General features: G+C 39.6%; 1 protein-coding gene across 1 annotated transcript; it reads right to left on the bottom strand.

The window, feature by feature from the left end:
* Nucleotides 1-1,948: 1,948 nt before the first annotated feature.
* On the bottom strand, nt 1,949-2,743 carry Gm20833 (predicted gene, 20833). Its single transcript, XM_011251050.2, has one exon. The coding sequence runs from the start codon at nt 2,645-2,647 to the stop codon at nt 1,949-1,951; it is 699 nt and encodes a 232-aa protein (XP_011249352.1). The 5' UTR covers nt 2,648-2,743.
* Nucleotides 2,744-21,646: the final 18,903 nt, after the last annotated feature.

Genomic DNA, 21,646 nt, shown 5'->3' with positions numbered 1-21,646 from the left:
GTGTAATGAAATGTAGAAAAGCACTAATGAAATGTTGGCTCTTATGAGTGGCCTTTGACATGGTGTCTTTTCACAGCAACTAATCCCTAAGAGAATCAGTTACTGCAGAAACTCTCCCAGATATTAAAATTAATCAACAATAGAGATTATTATCAAATGCTGAAGCATACAAACTTATTCTAGAGAGGAAAATTGTAATGACTGAGTCCATGGCATTCCTGCCTCAAAAAAAAAAAAAAAAAAAAAAAAAAAACCTCTGAGAGTATAGATGGAACCCAGGCAGACCTCCATGAAGTACACGGGCTCCTCAAAAAGTGACCCACACAGTGGGGAAACTCATAACATTTGAAACCCATGTCAACTGGCGTAGAAAAGAGGTCAGCATATATGCATTGGTTACACCTTCAGTGTTTTCTAAGAATGAGGTCACATATAAGTAAAAGACTAGAATTTCCAGGCTATAGACAGGCTGAAGTTATACATAGGTATGTAGGGGGTCATGTGTTTAGAGGAGAGCTAGGTGGAACAGGCCACTGTGGGGCTTTTTATGGTTATCTGGGGATCTCATTGGAGACCTGCAAAAGATCACAGGATTCATCACAGGGAAAGAGTGCTCACGGAAGGAACTCAGGATCCATTCCAACCCAAAATTATCTCACAGCATATTCATTTTCTGTTTTACTTTACTTTTGGAACTCATTACACAAAATCAAGGTTTCTGTGATGATTTAGGGAGTCTCATAAATATAAACATTCACTAGTCTAGATGGCCTGTGTAAAAATGGACACACACACACACACACACACACACACACACACACACTCACAAACACACACACACAAACACACACACACACACACACACACACACACACACACACACACACACACACACACAAACACACCCATCTGTAATGACAGGCTGGCTATTTGTTAAGAAAACAAAGAAGCCAATGTGGATATGGCCCAAGTTTGACTATTTCCTTAAAATTTCTCTTCTTCCTGTGTCTCCAGCTTAACTTTTTGAGAACTCCAACTTAGAATTCATTTGTCTCTCAGTGTCCTCTACTCTTTGTGTGTCCCTTATTGCTTTTAATGGTCACCATCAATTAGAACTTTCTTATCTTCAATCTGGTCTGTTTTATGCATGTGAATTTTGGATTTCTTAAAAAAGATATCTTTATGGGATTAGAGAGATGAATCAATGGTAACAAGCACTTTTGCACCACAAGAAAAAATGGATTTGGTTTCTTGAATTCATATCCAATGGCAAATAATCACCTTTAATGTCAGCTCCAGGGGACCTGACAATGCATGTCTCTGTGTTCACCTGTACTCAAAAGCACATACCATATCCCCACCCACATAAGTAAAGATAATAAATCTTAAAATGTGAGACAGGTTTCTTTAAGTGTCATTATTCAAAGAAAACCTGATTTCTCTGATTTCTGAGTCTATTTCAATCAGTTTTCTGGGTTTCACCTTGTGCAACAAGGCCACATTAATTTTAAATGTCCCACTTTCCCCAACTTTTTGTTTCTCCTTCAGTCTTCACATCAGAGGTTCTACCTATGTCCTGTCCTTCTCCCCTACTTACTAAACATCAATCTTTTTCTGCCATCCCTGCTCCTCCAAGTTCCATCTCCAATTCCTTATTCTGAATGCAGACCAGAGAAGCTGTTTATTTTAGCATGTATGATTTTAGGTGTATGTACTGTTCACCGCCTGAAATGAAACTTTCATCTTCATTTGAAGTTCTTTCCACTGTAGGCCATCTCGTCCAGCAAATTGTTCACTCACAGCATGTCATGTCACACATTTACATTTTTAGAACAAAACACATTTTATTGGCAAAGATACTGGGATTATCAAAGACCCTTATGTAGCCAACACAGGAAAAAAAAAACTTTTTTTTTCTTCCAGTCCTATATGTTTACGTTTCTGTACTTTATGATTTTTCAACTTCAAGAACCTTTGGCACCATAGTATAGACATAGATATGGATGTCACCATGAAACTTGATAAAGTACACGGAAGGATTGGCTAGAACTTGGTAAACAACCTTTCCGAACTTTTTGGAACCATCTTTTCTGGTGTACTCCACCCAGTTACCAATCAACACATCACTGTCATCTCCTGATCTCTCCTCAGCCGGAGGAGTGTCTGGAATCATGTGGAGGTTACCTTCCTTGTAGTCATCCAGGAGCTGATAAGCATAGAGAGCTGGATCCTTCTTGTAGGTAATGTAAAACAAATCCTTCATGATTGGCACCTGGGCTAGCACCACCCCCCTCCAGTTGACCTCAGAGCCATCTTTCCCCTCAAATGTGTGTTGTACCGCTCTGCCAACCAGGGCTCTGGCGAGGTGGGCATCCCTCACCTGAGGAAATACTACTATGGGAGGCAAAACCTTAAGGTTTAAAATCCTGTCATCACTGTAGAGCTCCAATCCGTAGATGCTGTCAATTCCATCATACTTCACCAAGTAAAGAGAAGGGTTTGTTGGCAGTTGATCTAGAACTATGGCCTTCCATTGGGTGACAGGCTCATTACCTTCCTTCCAACTGTGAGAAATTCTGCAGCCGACAATATTCCTCAGGGTGTTGGAAGAAGACTTCCTCCTCCTCTTCTTCATGAGGGATGACATGCTAAGCCTCTTCAAAGGTATTTTCTTCTACATGGCTGTAGCCTTGCTGTGGTATACCACACCAAACCCAGGCAGATGTCTTGTGGCTATCATTCTGTGTTCAAATATACTTGCCCATTGCCTTGGATTGAAGATATTGCCTGTTTAAACCAGACACAATGCTGTTGCTACTGTCATATATATGAGTTACTGAAAGGCAATGGGTGTAGGGTGGGAGAGAATGCAGGACCAAGGCTCTTCTCTAATGGAATTTTTGAGCAGGTCAAGAAGGTTATGCTAAACATGTTTGGGCTTCTAAACTTAATTTGATCAAAATAAGAATCTCATAATCCAGCTATGGTGGCACACACATTTAATCCCAGCTTTCAGAAGGCAGGGTCAGGCAGATTTCTGACTTAGAGACCAGCCTGGTCTACAAAGTGAGTTCCAGGGCAGCCAGTGATAGACAAAGAAAAAATGTCTCCAAATCAGCTACAACATTAACAACTAAAACAAAAAACCAACAAAAACAAAACAAAACATACAAACAAAAAACAAAAAAGAAAAACAAACAAAACAAAACAAAACAAACAATCAAATCAGAAGTTAATAGGAGATGGTAGTAACCCAAGTCTTTAATCCTAGTACTCAAGAGGCAGAGGGAGGCAAACCTTAGTGAGATAAAGGCTAGTCTATTCTACAAAGTGATTTTCCTAACAGCCAAAGCTACACACAAACACACTCAAAGTAAAATTAAACACCCATCCAAAGAAAAAACAAACAAACAAAACAACAACAACAACAACAAACAAATAAATAAAGGAAACAAGGAAATTATCAAAGGGAAATTAACAAGTAATTCTCGAGAGATCAGAATAATATACTCAGATGAATATGTCTTCAGCCCTGAGCTAATTTGCCTCTGCTGAGGAACATCTCCTTGCATGTCTATGTCAATGTGGAAGTTGGTATGCCTTTTACCCAAAATGATCAAGGAGAGAACAGAATAAAGAAAATGAGCCAGAGTTGTCACCTACCCTCTCTTGTACCTGCAAGCTGTGAAATAGGTGGCAATATTCACAAATATCCCAGGGACACAGCACACCACTGGCCTTCTGTATTGTGTTACCTGACCCAGCCTCAGGATTATTTGGTGATTATTTGCCACTGCAACTCCGGCCTCAACAAGTCCAGGCAATATCAGCCATTTAGAAGTTACATCTTCTAAAATACATAAGGACAATGAAGAGCTTTGGCATTTTAATGGAATTTTGAAGGAGATATCGTTAGCAAGGATAATAAATTCAGGAGATCAACTAAACTGGATCAACCATGCCCCTGGCCCCAAACATGGGAGAATTTAGACTGTACAGTTACTCAGTGTGGGAGGGAAAACTTTCAGCTTTCTATAGCTATGATGGTCCCAGTTACTTCATAAATGTACTTACCCAAAGAAATTGTCTTAGTCGTCAAGATTCTGTCTTTTGATACAGACCAGGCCACAAAAGCTTGAGGAACAAGTTGGAGTTCAGGAGCTGGCTTGCCTTTCACAGACCACTGGGAAAATAGTGGACACACCTTCTAGGCATTCTAGTGTCTCTAAGTGGAATAGATGTGCAATCTATGGCCAGTGCTCTGTGACATCACCTAGTTCAGCTTGCATCATAGAACCCCACTCATGCTGGTTCCTTCCCTAATTACACTCAGAAACATTAACCATCTAGGCTTTACCTTTTCATATGGCCTCCTAGAAATCCAAAATGAAATCCCTACAGAAATGCCCTGATGACCTGAGTCACATTCTGCCCAAGTAAATCACTCTTGTATTGTTTATATTTTTTGGTGGTTGGGTTTCTGTGTTTGTTGATTGCTTTGTTTTGCTTTTGTTTTTGTTTTCCTCCTGTGAAAGCCTTCAGTTTCTGATTCACCAACATCCTTGGTGGTTATTTTCCCTGTTCCAAACTTTCCCTGGTTATCTTTAAACTGTTCTTAGTGTCAGAAATGGTGCCAGACTCTTTGAGGCAGCACACTGGATAGCACATCAAAATTCTGTTTATGAAAACCCAAAGTTAGAGCAATTACTATTTTATTCAAACAAAGCAGGAATTTTACAGTGTTAAGTACCTTGTATTGAAGCCAGTTGCAACCTTGAATCATGGATTGTTTGTAAAATGAGAAGACAATCTAGCTCTTGGTCCTGCCTTCAAAGTTGTGATAAAGTTAAACAAACCCAATATCAACCAGTCATGTTTTAAAGTCCTTTAAAATTATTCAGTATTTCTGGTTACAAGTAATTTCATAGATTAAATGCAGTAAAACAGGGTGAAATAGATTTGATAATTTTACTTTTGAAATATGGGTAGACAAAATATTGAACGCTGGTAAGTATGGAATTTACTTACAAATTAGCGGGCACTTTAATTTTTCATGCCATATAGATCTTTAGTTCTTCCAGAAACATCAATTTCTGACCCTTCCATGGTCCAAACCACACTTTGTATATCCTTTTCATAGATGATGACACTACCCATAGTGGGCTAGTCCCTTCAACAACAGCCATCCAAGAAAGATCCTTCCTTACTGGTGTGGCAACTGGCCAATGTGATGGAGGCAGTTCTTTATCTGCGGTTCTATATTCCCAGGTTGAGTTAACTAAAAAAAAAAAAAAAAAAAAAAAAAAAAAAAAGAAGCAAGAAGGACCATTACACATCCATATCATAAATGTTGATTGCCTTACTGTGTGTAATTAACACGCAATGTATTAATACTAGATGCCAACCACTTGATGAATGGCTTAAAACATGAGAGAGACTGAGAGAGAGAGTGACAGAGAGAGAGAGAGAGAGGGAAATAGAGAGAGAGAGAGAAAGAGAGAGAGAGAGAGAGAGAGAGGAGAGAGAACGGATGATAATGAGCTAAAGAATGAGAGAGAGAGAGTGACAGAGAGAGAGAAAGAGAGAGAGAGAGGGAGAGAGAGAGAGAGAGAGAGAGAATGAGAGAGAGTTTTTGATATTTCAATGGTTGTTTGATATTTCGAGCCCAGTGCCAAATCACTTTTAATGAAAACACAAATCCTAATTCTTTCTAAACGTCCCACCACCTGGAAAACTAACTTCTTTGAATATTTGATCTTCTGTGAGCCACAATTATTCAAACTAATATAGTATGTAAAAGAAATTGAAATCAAGTAATAATTCCCCATGCCACTTCTTGGAATATTTTATATCATTACTTTTCTTTTCTTAGAGGTTAGGGTTATTTGCATAACAAGAGACTAATCAGTCATCATTGTCACATCAGCCAAAGGCATCCTAACCCTGCCACATTTCTACTTGATTAATAACATTGGCATTTCTTATTTGTATGGAAACATATCCCTTCGTCCCGATTTAGTTAAAAGTGTGGGAACTGTCGATTTGCAATTAATTTTTTTCATAATGGGACAAAACAGAAGCCTACAGGATTCACTGTATTGCTCCTGGGAGCTGAAGATTTCTGTTCCATTCAATAAAATGTTATAAATATTATTTTAACACAAGCCTAAATTCGTGAAAAAGCGTTGTTTTCATATTTTAATTATTTACAGGTCGTTCTGTGCCATATAAAGGAAGGTAGAGAAGGAAAGGTGTTTTGGAGTCACTGACACACATTTAACTGAGGTCTCTTTGCATAGTACAAAATATACCCATCCACTATATCTGGGGAGTTTGCTTCAGGAACTCTAATGATATAAAGTCCTCAGGATTCTAGGCTAAGATAACAAAACACTGCATATAAGCTATGCAAGATAAGCTCTTGTATATTTTAATTATATTCATGTGTTTCTGCACACAGATCTGTACAGGTAAGTTCAGAGGCTAGGGAAGGGTATAGTATGATTTGCTCCTTCACTCCCTAATTTATCTGCTTTTGATAGGGTTTCCTGCTGAGCTAATAGTGAGGCTGACTTTCAGGAAGTCACAGTCATCTTCCTGTCTCTGCCCCTCCCAAAATCCTAAGCACTGGTGTTGTAAGTAAATGAACACACACATGAATTTGCCCCTGGGCCATCACCTCTGATCCTTCTTTATTTTAAATAATTTCTAGATTACTTTTGCCCTTAATGTAATGAAACTGCTATACAAGAGTTTGTTATTTAGGAGATGGAAATATAAGTCGTCTGTATATGTTCAGTACAGATATTGTATATTAAGAACTACATTCATTAATAACTTGAGAAATTCATACAATATATTTTGATGGAATTTACTTTCCAGTTCTCTTAATAACTCCTCCCGAACCAAAACCAGATCCATTTCCACCTAAATCCTCCTTCCAAATTCATGTCTCCTTTTCTCCCTTTTGATAAAACCCATTCAAATCAATTGTGTTGCCCATAAAATCTTGGATATGGGGCTACCAGTAGTGACTGGCCAACCTATAACCTTCAAAGGGCATACCTTTGATGAAAATGACTCTCCATCTTTCATTAACTGTCCATAACTTCTCAAATGGGGATGATGGATAGTGAGAACCTACCACTCATTGATGGAAGGCACACTGGCCTGATTTTGTGCAGATAGAGACATACAGTTTCTCAATGACCTCTCTACCTTACAAGATTTCCACTATCTCTTCATTGAGGGATCCTAAGACTCATCTCCTCTACTTCTTGCCTCTTTCTGTGAGTATGTGTGTGTGTACAAGTGTGTCTATATTATAGATGTCTCATTTTACATCCAAGTCAACACATAGTGGTTTTTGCAATAAACGGCTGGCATTATTTCACATTAGGCAATATGCCTTGATGTAGATGGTGGGACTAAATACCACACTGAAACTGGAGATGGCTAGTAATCATCACAGTTCTTTGTAGTATAGGTGAAATTTACACCTTTGACCTAAACTTCTGGGTCCACCCTATGGCTTTAAGCTGGAAGGATAGGGGATCAAGACCCTTAACTTGCATTGCATTTTCCTTCTTCTTGAACTCATATTTAAAAAAAAAAAAAAAGCTCATGGAGGTGATGATTCTGTTGACCTGGACGTTCTGCTTTTGTAACTGCTAGACAGAGATACCATTAAAGAGACAGATAGATCCTATCACGTTTTGTAACATAAAGAATTCTGTAGTGAAATGGGTTTGCAATGTCAGTCGTGGGTCTTTGATGAAGATTTTGTTCCGAAGTACAATGTTCAAAGGTAGAACAATATACACAATCTGAAAAGTGATTGGACCCTGAGGGCTTTAATCAATGAGTTAATTGATTGATGGGTGTGCATGGAAGGGGTGAGGCACTTGTAAAGAAACATGGTCATTGGGAACATGTCTTGGAAGGTATTTATTGTCTTTGGTCACTTCCTGTGTCGATGCTTACTGGCTGCTAATAAGTTAGACAACTGTGCTCCTTGATGCCTCTTTCATACACTTGTGACCATGGACCTGTTTTCCTTGCTGCTAAGGCACATTGTAACAGTGATGAAAATGATTTACATAAATGTTTTTCACTAGTGATCCTGACTTGTCTGGTCCAGTGTAACCATGGCTTAATTCTTTAAGCTTTTATTCTGGAAGAATCATGCTAACATTAGTCACAAAGTTACCAAGCAGTTGTACCTGGAAGATTCTGGCAGTGTATCTGTTGTCTGAGAAATAAAGAAATTTGCTGCTTCACACACTGGTCTTTTCGCTGTATTCACTACTATACTTTAATAGATTGCAATATCATATGAAGTAGAAGAAAATGAGGGGAAAATGGAACGGAGGTGAAAATGTGTTAAAATCATTAAATTACACACTTAAAAATAAAGGAATCAATGGATTTTTTAGTATAGAAAGGATACTTCAAAAAAACTGCTGAAAAGGCTTGGCCAACTCATGGGAGATGGTATTTGTCATACCTCCTGTGATGTAGCTGTTAATAGTAGTGGGTTTATTACAGATGAATCAGACACCAATATAAGCATTAAGGGATAACTCTCAGTTGCCTCAGGAGAAAGAAATCAGGTAAAATTCATTGGATTTCATGATGAGGATTTTTTTTTTGTCATAGCTTTGGTGGCAGGATATTGGACAGATTGGCAAGTCCCCCAATAAGTGTAACACACAGTAGAATGTGGGGGTTGTGAGGCTATAGGAAATATTCAGTTCATGTCACATATTATTGAGTATCCTTGCTGATGGAGGTAGTCACCCTTCACTTATGCCATACATGGAAGTGTGTCTATGAAGGGGCAGAATGCAGAAGATGGTGTTGAGTAATGTTTGTGTAGGTTATGGAGTAAGTTAAACATTACTGTGATGGAACATTATTTTTTTTCCCAATCTTGACAATCTACAGTTACCTGAGAAGAGAGAACAATTGAACATCTGTCTCCAAGTACTTAGTCATTAGTTAAGTCTATGGGTTATTTTCTAGGCTAATGATTGATGTGGGAGGGCCCATCACTGTGGCTAAGCTCATAAGTATTCCTTAATAAATGGGAGCCCTTTAGGTTGTATTTAAAAAAAATAGCTGATCGAGCCATGGGAAAAGTGGCGGTTTGAATAATAAATCCCCTATAGACACATATATATGAATATTTCCTTACCAGGAAGTGGCAGTGAGTTTAAAGATTAGAAGGAATACGAGAAGGTGTGGCTTCATTGGAGGATAGGTGTGTCAACAAGGATGGGTTTGAGTTTTCAAGGAGCCAATACAATGGCAGAATCTCTCTTTTTGCCTAAGGATCAATAGTTCTCTATTGCTCCAGTGATGGGGTACCTCCCGTGATGATTGACCAATCTTCTGAAAATGTAACAAAGCCTCCAATTAAATGCTTTGTTTTCTAATAGTTGCCATAACGATGGTCAGGTGATTATGTTAGCCTCTATCAGCAGACCTCGGAGACTAGTTTTCTCCTGAGTTTCAGTGTTCAGAATACTCTCTGCAGGCAAGATCTCCTCTTGCAGAGAAGGGTCCCAGATATCTGGTGTTCGAACCTTCCTCCTGGCAGATGTTGTAATCCACTCACTAGAGGTACTAAGATCCCATGGAGAGTCCTGTGGGGACCTTTGGGGTGTCCACAGACTCTGCCCCCAAGGTCCCCGGTGCTGTAATGGATTGGAAGGGACTTGTGACCCTGGTCAGGCCGGTTTATCTGCTTTCCTAATGAATGCAGTCTCAGGTCCTGCATGATAGGATTGGAGCAGAAGTTGTTTTCCATTCACCAAAGGTCTTAAGATCTCATGGATGTTTCTGTGAGGACCTTGGGGCTGTCCTCAGACTCCGTCCAACAAGTTGCCCAGGTGCTGGCACAGACCAGAGGGACTTGTGACCATTGTCAGGCCAGTTTTTCTGCTTCCCTAATTAATGCAGTCTCAGATCCTGTGAGATTGGATTGGAGCAGAGGTTGTGTTCCATTCACCAGAGGTCTTATGATCCTATTGAGGGTCTTTTGGGGACCTTAAGGGTGTCTGCAGACTCAGAGCCCAATATACCCTGGTGCTGGCTTGTCACTCTCTCTCTTATGGTACACTTTCTCTGACTCCTTAAACAGATGTTGTAAAGATAATGTTTTCAGACTCTCTAGACGCTGTAACCTTTTCCTAATGTCAGAAGAATACTGCCCAATGGAAGCCATGACACCTGTCACCTGCTGGCACACCGAAGTAGGGTCAAAGGTAGTGTAACACCTCTATACCTTTCAGAGGTATTCTAAAAACACTGTTGGGGCTCCTTTTTCTCTTGTAGGATCTCTCTTACCTTGGCCAAATTGGTGGGGCACCTGCCAGCTCCTTTCAGTCCTATTATCAGAGCCCAGCAGAAAATTGTCAATTGCTCCATATGGTCAGTCCTGTCAGAACATGTCAGAGGGAAGGCTGCATCCATTTCATTCAGAAGTTTTATTGGTAGTCAATTTGCCCCCAGCATGCTCTTTCTTTCCTCTCAGAATCCTTTCCTTCTCATCTGTGGTGAAAGAATCTGTAGCTGCTGACAGTCATCCCAAGTAGGCTGAAGAGAGAATATGAGAGATTCCATTAGATTAGCAGGCTAGAGGGGTTTTCAAAGAAGAGGGGTATGATTTGCCTTCCAGTTATAGAGGTCAGAGGAGGAAAAGGGCCATTACTGAAGGGTCAGCAGTTGTCTGGGGCCTGCTGGAGGAGGGTCATAAGTACATAAAGGCAGTGCAATGGTTGAATCTGGTCACTCTGGGCTTCGAGCTCGCTGGCCTTGGGCTTTAGCAACTGGTCCCTCCCCAAATATCTAGTGGCACCCTGTTGAGAGTTCTTGGAGGGGACCAGTTGGCAATATGGGGGTGGTGTGCTATGCCATTTTGGAGGTTCTTCTAACTCTGGATAGATCTTGGGAGAAACCGAGGGCTGCAGTAAAACCTGTGCCTGTTTTAACTTTTTTTTTCCCCCCTCTGGGTGGCAGAGGGCCAGGACTGGGGAGCCTGGATTATTCTTTTGAACCCAAGGCTTTAAACAGGATGGGAGAGGGGGGATCCCATGCTGAATTTTTCTAGATGAGAATGTAGGGCACATAATCTGGCTGAGACCCTGGTCCCCTCTGTAAAACAACTTTAAGAGCTGAAAACAGAGCCAAACAAAGAGTGCCCTCTAGTGGCCTACTATCATCAAAGCTGGCCATTCTGTAGAGCAGAAAGTTCTCTAAAATCTATTTCAGACATCCACAGAGATAATGTGTTAGTCTTAATTTCAGTCCAGTGATCAAGGGTCAGTCCAAGTGGCATGCTAATAGTCGGTCCCATCATCAGAGTCACATACAGGGAAAAAAATATATACACAAAAAAGATTACAATAACCAAGACCAGGCCCCAATAAGATGGTCGAGAGCACACACTCACTTGGCACCCAGTAACAGAAACAGACAGTCGAGTGAGCAAACTCTCACTTGGCACACTGATAGGAGATCTCCAAGTATCCCTGGAACTCCCTCAGAACTCCTGGGATGTCCCACAGGGTGGCAGCCGGTTTCTCCCGACATGTCTGTCAGTAACCCTTTTCCATCTGAAAAAGGGAGTTCGTTGCTCTCACGAGCATTTACAACTGCAAACGGAGAATAGTGAATTCAAACAGAGCTGGCACAAAAAGATAGAGACAAAGATAGAGGAAAGTTATAGAAAAAGATAGAGACAAAGATACAGACAAAGATAGAATCCTACCTCCAAGCAGGGTCTCTGAGAATTGGGGTAGGCCACAAATCATGGTGGAGAAGCCCCCAAATGTAAGACCTCAGAAGCTGGGCCTCCTCTCAAGTCCTGGAATGAGCTGGCCAGCACCCCAATGACCCAAGAGAAAACCACAACTGAAGCAAACTTCAAGAGGTTTTACTATTAGTTGGCTGAGGACGAAGTCACTCTGCCTAGCAGGGCAGGGGAGTTTGACACCGAGCTGTGACAGTAAGGGGCTTTTAACAGCTAGCTGAGGAATTGGGAGGAGTTGGGAGGAGAGTTGGGAGGAGTTGGGAAATGTTGGCAGGGGAGTTCTTCTCTTCCTGGTGTTCTTGGTGAAATTTTCAAGGCAGGAGTGGGGCGTGAGTCCTTTCTAAATTTTTATCTCATTGTCCTTGGCACAGGAAGGCAGGCATCTCTGGTTGAAAAGTATAGAAACAAAAAGCCTTTTTGCTGGCTATAGAGAACAAAGAGCTTCTTCCTAGCTGTATTTTCAGAGATCAGGGAAAACAAGCTTGGGGAACGTCTAGGGGATTTACGTTACTGGGAGATACACTTTAAGTTGGAGTCTCACCGTAGGACATTTTTTCTACCACACACAAAACTTTACACAGAAAAGTATTTTAATTATTTTTAATAAATATATAATATTTGATTTGAACCAAGTGTCATATCCATATAAAATACATGGTAGAATTCCAAAAAAAAAAAAAACTTGTAATATTTAATTTAAACAATTCATACATTTACACCTCACAGCACTTCTTCATAACTGTACTACCATTGCTGAGATCCTTCTTCTTCCCAAATGGTCCTTCTCTTATTTTTATAATGGTTCTCCTTTTCTTTGTGTGTATATCTGATAACATCTCATGCAGGTGGTTGTATTGTACTAGTTGCTATATTTTTGTGATCACAAGGTCTAAAGGACCACAATCTGGTCTTGATCTACACATATAAGAGCATCTGACCCTGAATTGCTCATTTTCCTGAATCTACTTCTCCAGTTAAGGGATCACAAACACCACTTTTGAAGTACTCTATTGAAATGGGAAAAAATTGAAAATATTACACCGTATCTTCATCTGTTTCTTCTTGAGATGATATATTCTCATCTTTGTCAAATGCTGGGCTCTGTACTATATAGACAAAGAAAATGGAAACATTATATGCTATATTAGTAAAAGGGAATAAAGTATTAATGATTTGAATTTCTCAGGAAATACTGCCCAGGTGAATTTTTGAAACAGCTTTTAGAAATGACATAATTACGTACATGAAATCCGGTATAGGTATAGATGAGAAGTAAGGTTTCCAAATTATAGGACTAGTGAATATTTTTACCAATATTATAGAAAAAAAAATTCCCTAACTTAAAGAAAGATATGCTCATGAATAAACAAGAAGACTACAGAACGCCAAATTATTTGGACCAGAAAAAAATAATTTCTGCCATCATATAATAGTCAAAACACCAAATGCACAAAACAAAGAAAGAATATTAAAAGCAGTAAGGGAAAATGGTCAAGTAATATATAAAGCAAGATCTATCAGGATTACACATAACTTCTCCCCTGAGACTATGAAAGGAGAAAATCTCGGGTAGAAGTCATACAGAATGTAAGAGAGCAGAAATGCCAGCCAAGACTACTATATGAAGCAAAACTCTTTTAACATAGCTTGGGAAAACAAGGTATTCTGTGACAAAACAATATTTACACAATATCTTCCAATGCATCCAGCACACCAAACGATAATAAAGGGACAATTTCAATATAAAGAGGGAAATTACAATCGAGAAAAAAGAAGAAATTAAAGTTGAAGGAAACCTAAAAGAAGATAGCTACATGAACAAAATTCCAACTCTAATAACAAAAATAACAGAAGCAACAATGACTTTTCTTAGTATCTCTTAATATCAGTGGACTCAGTTCACCTGTAAAAAGGCATAGAATAAAAAAATGGATGTGTAAGCAATATTCAGCATACCAAAAACAAACACCAAGGACAAAGTCAGACATTACCTCAGACTAAAAGGCTGGAAAAGAACTTTCCAAGCAAACGATCTGAAGAAATAAGCTGGAGCAGCCATTCTAATATCAAATAAAATTGACTTTCAACCAAAAGTTATTAAAATAGGCAAGGCGGGAAACGTCATATTCATTAAAGTTAATATTTACCAAGATGGACTCCCAAATCTAAACATTTATACTCCAAATGCAATGACATCCACATTTATAAAAGAAACTTTAGTAAAGCTCAAAACTCATATTGTACCACACACAATAATATTGGAAGACTTCAACACCGCTCCCTCATTAATGGACAGATCCTGGAAACTAAAACTAAAAAGATACACGGTGAAACTTGCAGAATTTATGAAGCAAATACGTTTAGTTGATATCTATAGAACATTTTATCCTAAAACAAACGAATGTCCCTTCTTCTCAGGACTTCATGATGCCTTCTCCAAAATTGACCATACACTCAGTCACATAACATGCCTCAACAGATATAAAATTATTGAAATAATTTCCTGCTTCCTATCAGATCACCACAGACTAACTTCAACAATAATATAAATAATTGAAAACCCACATACACGTGGAATGTGTACAACAATCTAGTCAGTGACAAAACAGTCAAGGAAGAAATATAGAACTAAATTAAAGACTTTTTAGAGTTTAATGAAAATGTAGCTACAACATACTGCAAGATATGAAACACAATGAAAATAGCCCTAAGAGGGACACTCATAGCTCTCTCTGAATGCCTCTAAAGGAAACTGGAGAGAGGATATAGGAGTAGGTTGACATCGCACCTTAACACTATAGAACAAAAGGAAGCAAATTCACCCAAAAGGAGTTGAAGTCAGGAAATAATCAAACTCAGTGCTAAAATTAACCAAGTGGAAACAAAGGAACAGTACAAAAATAATCAAACAAACTGGGAGCTTTTTCTTTGAGAAAATCAACAAGATAGATAAACCATTAGACAGACTAAATACAGACCACAAGAACAGTATCCAATTTAGCAAAATTAGAAATGAAAAGGGAGAAATGACACCAGAAATTTAGAAAATTTTAAATATCATCAGATCCTACTATTCAAGGCTGTACTCAACAAAACTTGAAAATCTGGATAAATCTAGACAGATATCAGGTACCAAATTCAAATCAGGATCAGAGAAACCCTTTAATTACTTCTACCACTGTGAGGAGCCGCCCTCACGGTCACCAATACAAGATGGCGCTGACAACACCATTGTCACCATTGCTCATGGTGAGTATGCTCAGGCGTCAGGGTATCTTTCCATTACCTGAGCCCTGCCTCTCCAATGGCGTCATCAGGCTGATGGTGGGCAGACAATTCAGGTGATTCACGTCTCCAACCGTACTTCTAACCATACTTTGCAACCTATATAAGGGAGGGGTTTTCTGCTCTCTGGGTCTCCTGTCTTGAAGCTGTTCATCTATCTCTGGTGATGTATTAAAGCTTTACTGCAGAAAGATCTGTGTGTCCTGCATGCGTTCTTGCTGGCAAGATGGTAGCGCAGGTCATCTGGTGCCATAAACCCAGGATCAACATCGCTGGCATTGAGGAGAACCCCTGGAGACGGGGTGGATACAGAACTGCAGGGAAAAGGTAAGTTTGGAGAGGTATGTCTCATCATGACCCTCTTATCCCTATTGATTTTGGTCTTAATCTAGATGCACCCTAGGAAGGGGCATTAGAAGCTCTAGTCTTGGTTGCCCTGGCCCTCATTCTGTTTATTATTCTGTCCATCGAGGCTGGTGCTGAAATTTGAGGTCCATCGAGGCTGGTGCTGAAAAATGCGGTGTTGTCAGTCCGATGTAGATAAGTGGCAGCACTGAGGTATCTTCTAAGCCTTCCATAGATAAGGGAGCAGAGCACTGTGTTTACTTTCGCTTTGCTTAAGGAGTACTATAAATGGGGTGTAGATCAGGAACAGGGACTCACTCTATCATGGCCTCCTCACAGTCAGTGATCACTGCATTACAGGCAGGTTGCCTCCAGTACGCTGCAGAACTTTGTTAAGGAAGTGGATCACATTTCTCCCTGGTATTATTGTTCGAGGTCTCTAACTGTAGCCTTATGTAGTAAGCTAGGAAGTGACCTTGACCTTAAGCATGGAGAGGGAGACTTACGCCTGGGCACCAAGGCATTTGGAAGCTGATATAAAACTGTCTAGAGGATGAAACCTGCCAAACAGCCAATGTGGAGGGACAGGGAATACTAGAAGAGGTTCAGGACAGTATGTCAGAAACATAACAGAATGAGAGAATGGGAGCTCGAAAAAAGAAAGACATGTCTAAGAAAAGGGCCCTCCCCGGGATTCAGAACGAAGGGGAGAGAGAAAAGAGGGCAGTAAAACTGATCCCTCTACTAAGAAAAAGCCTCACATGTAATTCAACATTACCTTGAAGCTTGGAGTGCTTGGGGACAACCCAAATTTCTTAGAACAGATAATGGACTGGCCTACACCTCTCAAAAATTTCAACAATTCTGTCTACAGAGGAATGTAACTTATTTAACTGGTTTGCCATACAGGGACAAGGCATTGTGGAACGTGCCCACCACACTGTTAAAATTTACCTTATCAAAAAGAAAGGGTGAGTCGATGAGGCTCTTACCCTTAACACTGAGAGTGGACATCTCCATGGTACTCTTTACTCTTAATTTTTTGAATATTGATGAGCAAGGCCACACTGCAGCTGATCGTCACTGTTCAGAACCAAACAGATCTAGAGAAATTATCAAATGGAAAGTTTTCTTAACCGGAAAATGTAGAGGCCCGCATCCTATTTTAATAAGATCCAAAGGAGTTATTTGTGTCTTTCCACAGGAAGAAGACAATCCCCTTTGAGTTCCAGAATGCCTCATCTGAAGGATCTCCCCTTCAGAAGATGTGGACAAAAGAGGGAATTCTGGAAACAATGATGGATACTGACCCTTCTACTGGAGATCATGGTTCCTAGAATATCGGGGGAATTGTGTTGGGGTATTATGTCTAACATTCTGCCCATGCCTGTCATGCACAGTGCACAAGTTTTTCCACATTTCTTTACTACTGATAGGGAGCTGGGACTTGCCTTTTTACCATTAGATGGACAAATTCAGGTTCTAATGGAAAACAGAACTTCTCCCTCAAAGGAAGCCTGTGCTTTGTAATGATCTCTGACTTGAAAGACCAAACGCCAGTGTATATCCTTATAAAATCAATCAGTGGCCTGGTTGAAAGCAGCTGCTTGGGGAACCCACTCTGAAATAATAGCCAATGCCTTGATAATCCAAGACTGGTGGCCTAGTCATAAATCCAGGAAAGCACTGCCCCAGCAACCCAGAATGGCACCCTTTTGTAAAGGAAGATCCTCGGAGGACTCCATGCTTCCTTGGACTGGGTGCCAGGCCAGAAAACCCTTTTGGGTGGTTGAAGGATTTTTTTTTTCCTTTTCCCCATATGTAAGTGTAGAGATTAAAGAAATCCTTGCTGGACGTGATTTTAACTTCATGGATCCTGATCGGTCAGATGCTAACCCTTTTGATCAATGGTTACTTTGTGGGCTTAATGAGAGCTGTACCGATCTTTCACCTATGGCCATGATTGAAGGTGGATATAGTGAAAAGGGCCAAATGGGTTTTGAGTGGTAGGGCACTTTGAGTGCTGGTTTGGGGTCATTCGATCGGTCCTCCTCTAATACTAAATATAAAGCATTTAAAAGGGTGAATTATACTGTCACCCCGGTTTGTGTTTGGCCCCCTTTCTGTGGGTGGTAAGTAATAAAAGTTTAAATAATAATCAATTAGCGTTAGATTGCTTGCTTAATGAAAGTTTCTATACCCTGTGTTGGGATGCTACTAAGTATCCCTTTGCTTTGGTTACTCATGTGCCTAGATTTGTTCCAGTTCCTGGGGAAGCCTCTAGAATTTAAGCTTATTTAGAGAAAAGAGAGATTTTGGAATCTCTGCTATTATAGTTGGCTTGGTAGCAACAGCAGCAGTAGCTTCCTCTGTCACTGTTTCGGCCCTTGCCTTGTCTGCTACGGTTCAGACAACGCAAACTATAAAATGACCTTTAGGCAAGAGTGACATTGGCCCTGAACAGGCAGGCCATGGCCAACTCCCAGATACAGAGAGGCCTCATGTTGGTAAACCAACGGATTGATCTGGTCCAAGAGCAGGTGTATATTCTTTGGCAAATGCCTCAGCTGGGTTGCAAACATAAGCTGCCTAGCGTCTGTATCACCTTACTACAATTTTAGAATTTTACAAGAGCAGCTAACCTGTAAAAGGCTTTGTCTAGTTATTTGTTACAGAATTGGACCATAGAATTTGAACAGACACTCCGGGAGCTGAGGATCACCATCTTATAAGTCGATTCAACGTGTCTTGACCTGTCATTGATGGAAGGATTTTCTACCTGGATTTAAGCATCATTCTCCTACTTCAAGCAATGGGTGAGGGTGGGTTTGTTTGGAGTGGCTGTGTACAGTGGAGTACTGCTCCTACTATGGATGATCTGCAAACTTAAATCCTAAACAAGGAGGGACAAGATGGTAGTAACCCAGGCACTTGTTGCTTTGGAGCAGGGTGTCTCCCCCAATATATGAATATCGATGATGTTCAAGCAATAAGGTTGCTGGACATCCAGCTCCACAAAACCCTGAGGCGAGTCTTGCTGCATGGGTTGGAGCGGTTGTGCTTTAACAGCCCAGGAGAGTTTTGGGGCTAAGCACTGAACTGGAATGGCGTTGTGGTCTAATTTGAGCTTCTTTCTGGGAGATATGTCATCTTTCAAGAAGGTTGAGTGTCCTAGTGTCCTTCCCCCAGGAAGGACAAGATGGTGCTCACAACACCATTGTCACTATTGCTCGTGATGAGTGTGCACAGACATCGGGGTATCTTTCCATTACCTGAGCCCTGTCTCTCCAATGGCGTCATCAGGCTGATGGTGGGCAGACAATTCCGGTGGTGCACGTCTCCAACCATACTTCTAACTGTACTTCACAGCCTATATAAGGGAGGGGTTTTCTGCTCTCTGGGTCTCCTGTCCTAAAGCTGATCATCTATCTCTCGAGATGCATTAAAGATTTACTGCAGAAGGATCCGAGTGTCCTGTGGGCATTCTTTCTGGCAAGACTGTAGTGTGGGTCATAACACCCCTAAAGAATTAGAAGCAATCGTTAATAGTCTCCCAACCAAAAATAAGCCCAGGGTCTGATGGGTTTAGTTCAGAATTCTCTCAGATATTCATGGAGACCTAATACCAATACTCCTCAAACTATTATGCAAAATTGAAAGAGAAGGAACACTATTTAATATGTTCTATGAAGCAAGATTACAACTATACAAAACCTAATGAAGAAAGGAAACTTTATTCCAATTTCCATTATGAATATCGATGCAAAAATACTAAATAAAATCCTTTCAAAACGAGTCCGAGAATACATCAAAAGGATAATCCATCATGACCTAGTTGGCCTCCTTCTTATGATTCAGGGAGCGTTTAATATCGAAAATCCATCAATTAAATCCATTATAGAAAAAAAAAAACAAAAAAAAACAAAAACAAAAACAAAACAAAAAACTCAACTAGAAAAACCACATGATTATTCGATTAGATGCTGAGCAAATAGTTGATTAAATACAATGCCCATTCATAATAAGTCCAGGAAAGACCAGGAATTCAAGGCATACACCTAAAAAAAAAAAGAAGACGAAGAAAAGAAAAGAAAAGAAAAGAAAAGAAAAGAAAAGAAAAGAAAAGAAAAGAAAAGAAAAGAAAAGAAAAGAAGAGAAAAGGAAGCCCAGGATTTAACTTTAATCTAAATGGTCCGAAACCGGAAGGAATCCCACTAAAATCTGGGACTGGACAAGGCTGCCCACTTTCTCCCTACCTATTCAATAGAGTACTTGAAATACTAGCCAGAGCAATCATACAAAAAAAAAACAAAACAAAACAAAACAAAACAAAACAAAAAAAAAAAAAAACGAGAACAGATGAATACAAATTGGAAAGGAAGAAGTCAAAATTTCTCTATTTCCAGAAGATATGATAGCATGTATCTATGACCCCAAAAATTACAACAGAGAAAACCTAATACTGATACACATTTTCAGCTTAGGAGCTGAATTTAGAATTAATTTAAACATAACAGTGGAATTTCTCTGCAGAAAAGACAAATAGTATGAGAATAAAATTAGGGAAAAACGTGCTTCATAGTAGTCACAAATAATATAAAATTCCTTGGTGTGACTCTGAGAAAGTGAAATATATGTATGATAAACACTTCAAGTTTCTTCAAGAAAGAAATCAAAGAAGATCTCTGAAGATGGTAAAATCTCCCATGCTAATGATTTGGCAGGATTAATATAGTAAAAATGGCTATCTTTCAAAAAGCAATCTGATATTCATTGCAATCACCATCAAAACTCCAACTCATCTCTTCACTGAGTTAAAAAGGGCAATTTGCAAATTCATCTTGAAAAAAAAAAACACCTACTATATCCAAAACTATACTCAACAATAGAAGAATGTCTTTTGTAATCACCATGCCTGACCTCAAGCTATACTACAGAGCAATTATGATAAAAACTTCCTGGTACAGGAATAGTGTTAGACAGGTAGATAAATGGAACAGAACTGAAGACAGAGAAATGAACCCAAACTCATGTGGTCACTTGATCTTTTACAAAGGAGATAAAACCACCCAGTGGAAAGAAAATGGCATTTTCAAAAAATGGTGCTGGCTCAACTGGCAGTTAGCATATTGAAGAAAGCAAATTGATCTGTTCTCATCTCCTTGTACAATGCTCAAGTCTAATTGGATCAAGGAACTGCACATAAAACCAGAGACACTGAAACTTATAGAGGAGAAAGTGTGGAAGAGCCTCGAAGACAAGGTTAAATGGGGGATATTCCTGAACAAAACAGCAATGGCTGTTATTATAAGATTAAAAATAGACAAATGGGACCTCAAAAATTGCAAAACTTCTGTAAGGCAAGGGGCACTATCATTAGAACAAATCGGGGAAAAAGTCTTTATCAATGCTAAATCAGATAAGGGACTAATATTCAATATATACAAAGAACTCAAGAAGCTGGATTCCAGAAAATCAGATAACACTATTTTAAAAAATGGGGACAGTTCTAAACAAAGAATTCTAAATTAAGAAACACTGAATGGCTGAGAAGCACCTCATAAATGTTCAAAATCCTTAATCATCAGGGAACAGAAAGTCAAAATAACCCTAAGATTCCACCTCACAGAGTCAGAATGGCTAAGATCTAAACCTCAGATGACAATAGTTGCTGGTGGGTATGTGGTGAAGTAGGAACACTCCTCCATTGCTTGTGGAATTGCAAGTTGGTACTACCACTCTGGAAAGCAGGTGGGGTTTCCTCAGAAAAGTGGTAATAGTTCTACTGAAGATCCAACAATAGTCCTCCTGGGCATATATCCAGAAGATATTCCAACTTGTAATAAGGATACATGCATCACTATGTTCATAGCATCCTTATTTATAATAGCAAGAAGCTGAAAATAAACCTGATGCCCATCTTCAGAGGAATGAATACAGAAAATATAGTACATTTACATAATGAAATACTACATCACTATTAAAATCAATGAATTCATGAAATTCTTAGACAAATGGATGGATCTGGATGATATGTTCCTAAGTGAGATAGCACAATCACAAAAGAAAGCACATGATATATACTCACTGATAAGTGGATATTATCCTTGAAGCTCAGAAAAAACAAGGTAAAATTTGCAAAACCCATGAAACTCAACAAGAAGGAAGACCAAAGTGTGGATATGTCGTTCCTTCTTAGAA

This window comes from Mus musculus, chromosome Y, assembly GCF_000001635.26.
Source record: "Mus musculus strain C57BL/6J chromosome Y, GRCm38.p6 C57BL/6J".
Taxonomy (NCBI): Eukaryota; Metazoa; Chordata; class Mammalia; order Rodentia; family Muridae; genus Mus; species Mus musculus.
The sequence above is the reverse complement of the archived record's forward strand: the minus strand, read 5'-3'. Positions and strand labels throughout refer to the sequence as shown.

Coding starts and splice junctions, on each gene's coding strand:
- Gm20833 (XM_011251050.2), bottom strand. CDS start 2,647: ATGTCATCCCTCATGAAGAAGAGGAGGAGGAAGTCTTCTTCCAACACC.